We start from the raw sequence: 9,114 nt of genomic DNA, 5'->3' as shown, positions 1-9,114 counted from the left end.
TTTCTCTTAAGGTATCTCCACAGAAAGTATATTCCCACTGCAGCACAGCAGAGCAGACTCATCACTATCAGTACAATCCCCCATACAGGAACAGCAGGCTCTACAACACACACACACACAGTTAAAAGGCGTGTCTGTTGCTCTGATGTCACAGGGAGACACTGTTAATGTGATTGCTGCACAGTTCCAGTGGACTTTAATGTGGAAAGAATGGAAATAAAAACACTCAGCTTCCACTCTTCTCTCATACAGTCACTAGAACACGTTTCTTTTCTAACACACGTTTGATCTTCCAGCCATGTTCAGAGTCGTATTAATGAGTCTGTGTAGATGGAGTGAAGCCGCCAGAGCGAGCGCCGGACTCAAAGTCCCAGAATGCAATGCAGGTTACAGGCTAAAGGACAGTTACAGCAGAGACTCAGACTTTACTGATACTAAAAGAACTAAAATAAAATGTAATAAATCCTGGATGTCTTTGAAGATCAGGTGTTAATGATAAATACTGATGAGGTGGTATTTCATTCTGAGACGATTCTGTCCACTGGATTCATGCCCTGTCTAATAGAATTCTTATTAGAAATCTAAATCAGTTCTGCTGTCAGTTATGGAGTGACATGTTTCCTATAATTCAGTGTTAAACTCTTTATGTTACAGACCACACTGAGACGTACCTTCCACAGAGACGGCGTATATCTGAATGTCTTCCTCATTCTTCGTGTCCCGGATGGTGTAACGTCCACTATCCCTCGGCTCCATGTGTCTCAGTGTGAGCTCAGGGTAAGTGAGTGATGTTCTGTCTCTGTATTTATCTTTACACTGCAGTGAGCGATTATTCACACTGCAGATCACTTCATCAGCTGAACCACTGCTTTTATAAATCACCTCCACTGGTTCTGGTACAGACACATGCAGCTTCAGATCTTCACCAGACTCCATCTGAACTGGTGAGAACACAGCTGAGGAGAAAAAACATGGAGGAACTTCAGCTAGATTTAGATACAAACATAAAGCCTTACAGTCCCATTCAGAGTGCAGTGTTGATGTGGGGGACATTCCTGGTGGTCAGAGTCGGGTTCCTCAGCTCCTTAAGGCCGTTTCAGATTCTGAACATCACCTGTGTGGACTTCACACCTGTGAGGCTGCCAGATTTCTGAGTTTTTCAGTAGTGTCTAGAAGACTGCCTTTAACCACAGACACTCACCTTTAATGTCTCTGATTAAACTTTAAGTACAAAAAGGTGAAAATAGTTTAGTGGACTTTAAAGGGACAGTGATATTCATTTATTAATAATGATAATTATTTCAGCTTGTCCTTGAATGACATTCCACAGTGTGTGTGATTGTGTTTACAGACAAAACACACAGTTCAGTCGGACATTTTGTAGTTCCATCAAACGGTCAGATGGTGGCGCTGGACTTAATCCTGCCGAACCACTCAAGCCCAAATCAGGAAAGAAAAAAGTGCTTGAGTTCAAGGTGAAAATCAAGCAAAACTAAGACACGCCTCTGTTTTAGATAAACTCCGCCCACATGTGTGACTCTCACATAACTTCTGAATAAAGGTGAAGTCTGCAGTTACGTCTGAGGTCTGAATCCTGATGTCTGTCATTTCAGTATTAAACCCTCACTGTTTGATGAACTCCACTCTGATTATGATCCTAATAATTCAGAGTGAAGGTTTTATCAGCAGGAGAAGAGATAAAGACACTTACTCTCTATGATGAGGCGAACATAAGAGAAGTCTGAGTCTTCACATTCACATGCGTACACGTTCCTCTGACTGTAATCAGCTGCAGTGATGGTGAGAGAGGAATCTCCTCTCAGGTACTGATCATGAGAGATGTTAAATCCCTCCTTTGACCTGCATGATGTCCGATCACACTCAGCCAGGACAACATCTCGATTACTAAGTAAGGCCCATTTCAATAAACCAGAACACTGATGTTTACATGAGAGCGTCACTGACTGATGAAGCTTCCCTCGTGTAGGACAAACCTCAAGAGCTGATACAGGAGCTGAAAGAGAGAATAAAGTGAGAGTGAGGAGTGTGTAGTGTACAGTTCTGGTGTATATTGTATAGTGTGTTTTTATTATAGTATAGTGTTTATTGTGTAGTTAGAGTGTGTAGTGTTTATTGTGTAGTTAGAGTGTGTAGTGTATATAGTGTAGTGTGTAGTTAGTGTGTAGTGTTAATTGTGTAGTTAGAGTGTGTAGTGTTTATTGTGGAGTGTGTAGTGTATATTGTGTAGTTAGAGTGTGTGGTATATATTGTATAGTGTTTATTGTGTAGTGTCTAGTGTATATTGTGTAGTTGTGGTGTAGTGTGTAGTGTATATTGTGTATTTGTGTTGTAATGCCACTTACCAGTGGTGAATGTGAGGATGAGGAAGACCAGGACACAGTGATGAAGGCTGCAGAACTGCATGGCTGTGGAGACACAACACCACCATCAGCACTGCACAGGTGGAGAATAAAGCAGGAGACAGACATGGACTCATAGCAACACTTTATCATTAAAGCTGCAATTTACTGAATTCACTCACTTTTACACACATTCAGCAGTCAGTCAGCTTTGATCCTAATAAACACTTTTCTAGATTTCTAATCAGCTTTAAAGACTGAACACTTCACTTATTTCTGACCTTCTACACTTTCAGCATCAATCAGAAATCATTTCTACATGACACTTTCTCCTGCTATCATGCCCTTTCACACAAGCAACTATACTCTCCCACACATACTACTAAACCTGATCAAGCAGCGAATTAAGCCATTGGTCTCTTAACCAACATTTTACATTCTCCAACGGTTTCACAACAATGTCACAAACTGATGGATGTTGGAACTTTTGGAAGTTGACAGACATCCACAGGAGCAACTTCTAACGCTGCTGTTTACGAAGAAATGCGGCAAATGTTCAGAGTCGGATCAGCAGGTGTATCAGGTGTATCCTTCAGCAGGAGCCATTAAAAAAATAGGGGAGAGTGTAGAGGGTCAAAAACAAATGTGTAAAGAGTGTGTATATCCACAGGAAAAATATACACCCAACAAAACAGTGAAAGGTTACATGATGTTGTTCCATTTAATTTAGTAATGATTGCTGTATTTTGGGCTAACTCTGAAAGTGTTTTATTTCATGCCTCCTGTAGAGGGCACTTAGCACTTTTGAGACACTGAACTGCGGAGCTTGGGTCAGAGTTCATTAAAGATCACCAGAGCTCAAAGCATATAAATGTGTCTCTCTGATTTTTCTGCAGGTGAGCAAAATATGGTTTGTTAACCGCTTGAAACAACATTAAATGAGTTATGATGTTTTGTTATACATGTGAGTGTAGATAAATGCAGTTTGTTTTAATAATTTTTTGTTAGATTTTGTAAAGTAGGTGATTAATTGGTGTGATCCATGAACAAATGTGTAAAGAAACAGTGACAGATAAGCAAGCATGTTCACAAAATTAGTTCATAGATGTGTTTAAAGAGTTCTACATATGGACTGTAAGTACATATGGATGTAAATGTGAGTTAAATTTCTGATTTGTATCAGAGTTAAATCTAGTTTGAGTTAAACCAAAATGGCAGCGAGTGTATTGGAGTTGAGCCAAAATGGCTACATCCATGTGAAACACAGGGTGAAATGAAATGGCAGACCTGTTTAATGAAAAGGATGTATAATGTAATGTATTGTTCACTTACATGTGCCATACTGAATCACAGACAGTCATAGACTATTTGAATAAATGGACTTTATTAGAATACATGGCATTCACATTGAGTTTACATGGGGTTTATTTGAGTTTTATTGTTTTAATTTTTGGTATTTTACAAAACTATTTTTATTTTCTTTTTTGTATAATTGAATACCTTCAATTCATGTTAACATTATAAAAGAAAAGAGTAAGAAAGCAGAGTTCATCAAACATCACCAGAGCTTGCAGCATATTAAGGTGTCTCTCAGACTTTTCTGCAGTATTGACAAACTGAGTATTCTATTTTCCCAATACCCTCTTTGGTCTGAGACGGGTAACATCTTGGGGGCTCGTCCGGGATTAGCGCCACCTGCTGGTTGCTTGCTAATATAAAATATAAAGAACCACAGTGAAGGAACTTCAATCCAGATTGCTGACCGAATGAGCAGATTCCATTGTTCCAGTAATGGTGACCCTTCGAGAACTAAGATGAGACATTGTGAAACAGCTCCACCTGCTGGTTGGAGAGTCGAAACACCAGGCACTTTACAGAATAGCTGAGTTCTGCTGGAAGTAGGGAGAAGAGGCATTGTCAAGTGTGGGTGCTACAGAGGTATGTCAGCTCTATGACTTCATTGTTGACTTTCTGCGTGAAGAGAAACTGCAAAGTCTGGAGGACCAGGGGATGTACCACTTGCTTATGCTTCGAGACCTCATTGATGAGATGAATGCTCCAGAGACAGAGTTACGTTCTATAGTGGAAGAGGACTCAGATCGACTGCTTTGAAAGTTCAGGTAGAACAGACTGTAAATATGATGTCTTCTATGAGCACAGGTAGTTCTTCATTACAGCCTATTGTAACCGAACAGGTGACTGGCTTGATTAAATTCTCAGATGTTGCAGCCCAACAAGTAAGCACAAAATTATACTCGCTAGTGCAATACAACAAGGGGATTAAGAAACAGAACCCACTTCACAAACATAAGCAGAGGTTAAAGCAAACTGTGATGCTGTACATGAACTGTCTGCCTTAGCATCTGCCCTAACTAAAAATCTGGAGAAAGTTGTGTCCATGGAAAGCAGTCCACAGCAGCCAACAGCTGCAGTAGATGTAGCTAAGCCACAGCCTAAATCAGCAACAAAGGGCAAATATACACAATGTCAATCCCTGGGTAATGATGACTGTACACACTGCTTCCATTGTGGCCAAGCTGGGCACAGGGCAGTGGGATGCCTAATGAAAAATACTCAAATGTTAAAAGGGTCGAGGTCACTGGGATAGGACCAGAAGTGACTGGGAAGCTTCTTGTGTCCCAACCACACGTGAATGCTATTCAAGATGAGAACCCACTTAGGAAAGTGCAAAGACATAAAGGGAGAAAAGCTGTACAGTTAACTGGCAGTCGTTGTATGGTCACCTGCTGTCTAAATGGGAAAAAAAACAGATGCTCTCGGATAGTGGAGCACAAGTTAGCATTATTGGAAAAGAATGGTTGCAGTGAAACCTATCCAAAGTCCAAATTCAACCACTAGAGACGTTACTAGCCGATAGACAGCTCAAAGTCACTGCAGCAAATGGAACAGTGGTACCCTTTGAGGGGTGGGTTGAACTTCTGCTTGAGATAACCAGTGCTAAAAATAGCTATCTATGTACCTATGTTAGTTGGTCAAGAATCACTGGATTGCCCGTTGTTGGGTTTCAGCGTTAGGCTTCAACAAGTCATGTGGTAAAAACTGGACAAGTAGGCATTACCATTTACCGTGGCCAAATCATAAATGCAAGATGCAGACTTAAGGCCTGGCCCAAAGGCGGTTTGATGATGTTTGAGCCTTTGATTGCACCATGTGCCAGAGAGCTTGGAACTATTTTCAGCAATTGCGAATCTGCCCCGGAGTGCCTCAAAAATAGTCAGGAAACCTATTCAGAATTTGACAAGTCAAGACAGGCAGACTGACGTTAGGTACTATCGAACCAATCGTGGAAACTAAATCTGTATGGCTGGAACCTGATGCTATGGGGTCAGAGAAGCAGAGTAGTGATGCCTCCCTGTGTGCCATCCAAACTTCTTGTATGGACAACAATCAGGAAAGAGAAAAGAAAACATGGCACCCACCAGTAGATCTGGAACACCTTGATGAACAGGAATAAGAATTAGTAAAACAAATGTTGTTTGAGGAATCTGATGTGTTTGCCTGTGACAAAGGGGACATTGGTTGTATCCCTAGTCCGCAACTGAAAAGCAATCTCACAGGTAATACCTCGGTTTAAAAAGTGTTACAATGCTATTATGAAACATCTTTATAGAGATGTGAAGGATTGTGTGGAACCTGTTGGATAGCAAAATCAACATCTTCATACGCTTCCCCTGTGGCCTGTGTACAAAAGAAGGACAACAGCCTGCAGGACATTCCATGGGTAGCAGCAAATGTATTAATTCATTTGGTGAAGAACCTGCTGCAAAAGAGAGCAGTGTCCTCTGTATTACCCCTGAAAAATAAGCCATTCAGCACAAAGTCATTGCAATTGCTGGTCATTGCTTTAAAGGGAAAAGGAGGAACCTTAAATGAAAGCAAAACATAGCAAGAAAAGACAATAAAAGAAGCTCAACAAATTCTCTACGAGTGAACTGGCATTGGAAAATGAAATACTATATCAAAGAGCAGGACAGTATAAGCAATTAGTACTTCCTCCAAAGTTCAAGACCTTGGTGCTAAAGAAACTGCACAATGAGATGGGACACGTCAGGATCGAAAAAGTACTCCAGTTGGTACGAGAGAGGTTTTACTGGCCCTTAATTAAGTGAGAGATTGAGGAATATGTGACAATAAAATGTGCTTGTATCAAACAGAAACACTCTCACGTCCATCAAAAAGCACCAGTGGGTTCTATTTCATCAATTGCACCATTCAAAGTGGTAAGCATAGACTACCTCCACCTAGAGGGTGGGTATGAGTACATTCTTGTCTTAGTAGACCACTTCACTAAGTTTGCTCAGGCATATCCCACAAAAAATATGTTGGGTACAACTGCAGCCAAAAAGTTTTTTCAAGACTTCTTTCTCCATTTTGGGTACCCTGAGAAACTTCACCACAACCAGGGGAAAGAATTTGAGAATAGCCTGTTTCAGAGATTGCAATAGCTATCAGGAATTGCACACTTCTGTACCACTCCCCCATGGCAACCCAGTGGTAAGACTGAATTGAACACTCAGATGTTGCGCACATTGGAGAAGGAAAAGAAGAGTGAGTGGAAAGACCACCTACTTCATATTGTGCATGCCTATAACTGCACAAGGCACAAGGCGACAGGTTTCTCCCCATTTTTCCTCTTGTATGGCAGAATCCCACGGTTGCCGGTCAATTTGATGTTCAACCTGAATGACGAAACAGAGAAATCCAACCATCAATTTTTCGTTCAGTAGATGGCAGACAGAATGAGACAAGCTTTCCAGCTAGCAGCAGAGAACAGCGAGAAGTCTTCTGTTAAGTAAATAAATACTATGATTGTAAAGGGAGAGATACCATTCTTTATCCTGGCAACAGAGTATTAGTCAGAAACATGTCAGAAAGAGATAAACAGAAGTGCACAGGGTGGTAGAACGCATCGGACATGGCCTAGTAGACAGGAAAAAAAACCTTCTGTGTGCTCCATCGCAACCTTCTGATGGCTGTCACTGAGCTGCAGTGGAAGAGCCCATGCCTGCCCATAAGGAGAATGCACAGACTTACCATTTCAACCTGCAAAAAACAATCCCTTGTTACCAACTGGTCAAACTTCCTCAAAAGACAACAGAAACCATAAATGTGGTGCCTCAAAACCAAACTGTCCTCTGTCCAACTGCCAATAAGTTCCATCCTGCAAAGCGGAAGAGTCCAGTTCAAAACAAGGTGCAAGAGCTGAGTCAAGGAGAAGAGATACTCAACCCAGAATCAGACCAAATTACTCCAAATGGAGAGCAGAGAGGAAAATGATCATATGGAGGTAGAAAGAGACGAAGGACAGAGTGTTGAGAATAAGAGTGAAAGAGAGAGAAGAGACATGAGAGGATGAAGTAAGCAGATCACAGAGAACTGGAAGGAAGTCCCAGAAATGCTCACTTATAATGCTTTGGGCAGACCAAACTATCGGCCGTAGAAGGCGGATTTGAAATCACTACAGCTCACACATTTACCAAGATCAAACCCCGCACTTCCAGTACATGCCAACCTCCACTTGAAATAAAAAAAACATTAACTTTAGATTAGAAGATCACTGTGATGTCAGGAGCCATAAAAAATAGGGGAGAGTGTAGAGGGTCAAAAACAAAGTGTGTGTAAAGAGTGTGTATGTCCACAGGAAAAGTATACACCCCAGTGAACTGCAGAGCTCGGGTCAGAGTTCATTAAACATCGCCAGAGCTCGAAGCATATTAATGTGTCTCTCTGACTTTTCTACAGTATTGACACCACTGTGTATTCTACTTACCCAATCGGGTCTCTTTGGTATGAGACAGGTAATATAAGTCAAGAGATGCGACCCCGATATCAGACTCAGAAGTACTTCAGTGGTTATGTGGTTTCAGTGGTTTCAGTGGTTTCAGTGGACATGAAAGTCAAGGAAGAGGTGAGTTCACTGAGTAAGGTGAAATGACATGTAGTCTTCAATAATGTTTTTATTATAACAATTATTATAACAATAATGTTTTATTCTTAAACATGCTAGTGATTTTTGTATTAATGACATTTTTGCCATGTATGAGAAGTTTGTCATTAACAGCATCAAATTCAATAATTCTGATTAAAATGTATTGTTTTTTTTAGTGGAGTACTTTTACTTTTGTAATTTAAATAATATTTAGATCATGTACTTGTCATTTTTACTTGAGTATTGTCCTAATGTGATGTTACTAGAATTCTTACTACAACTGTTACTATGACGAGTACATCGTAGTAATAATAATAATAATAATAATAATAATAACTTTGACAGTAATTACAGAAATTTGTTCATGTAGGCCTACCACCAAAAATCACCAAAATTTTAACAATGCCATATTATTAGCTCATGCATCATAGGATGAAGCTTGCAAGCACAAAACCAGAAGGAGATTTCATGAAAGTGGCTATACTTTAAGTACCTGAAAATGTGGGACTACAGAACAGTCATTGAGATAAGAAAAGTGTTCATGGACAGACTTCCTGAGGATGTCAGGTATTATATTATTGTTCGTATGGGTTCCCTTTCGAGGGAACTCGATGCTGCATCATGACTGACGCCATGGGAACATTTTGTTGAGGAAGTGTGTCTGCAGCCCTGTGTGCTCACACACCAATTCATTGGCTCGGGTAGGACACATGACAGAGGAATATGCTGTCTATGTCCATATAAGGGTCTGATCCATTCAGCTTTTTTTGTCTTCAGGAAGTGCTACACTGTTAGTGTGTTGAT

General features: G+C 40.6%; 1 protein-coding gene across 4 annotated transcripts in view; it reads right to left on the bottom strand.

Moving 5' to 3' along the window:
* Positions 1–9,114, bottom strand: part of LOC131343200 (uncharacterized) — a 122,834-nt gene that overhangs the window by 102,167 nt on the left and 11,553 nt on the right. For 2 of the 4 annotated variants that reach the window (XM_058374687.1, XM_058374689.1), the window contains 4 exons: positions 6,951–7,060; positions 2,364–2,426; positions 1,712–2,014; positions 672–956 (listed from right to left, as the gene is read on the bottom strand). In XM_058374687.1, coding sequence (XP_058230670.1) covers positions 672–956; positions 1,712–2,014; positions 2,364–2,424 — 649 coding nt within the window. In that variant the 5' untranslated portion in view covers positions 2,425–2,426; positions 6,951–7,060. The remainder of the gene's footprint in view (positions 1–671; positions 957–1,711; positions 2,015–2,363; positions 2,427–6,950; positions 7,061–9,114) is intronic. The other 2 variants (XM_058374688.1, XM_058374690.1) reach the window with 1 other exon arrangement.

Source organism: Hemibagrus wyckioides, linkage group LG22 (genome assembly GCF_019097595.1).
Source record: "Hemibagrus wyckioides isolate EC202008001 linkage group LG22, SWU_Hwy_1.0, whole genome shotgun sequence".
NCBI lineage: Eukaryota > Metazoa > Chordata > Actinopteri > Siluriformes > Bagridae > Hemibagrus > Hemibagrus wyckioides.
This window is presented reverse-complemented; position numbering and strand designations above follow the sequence as displayed.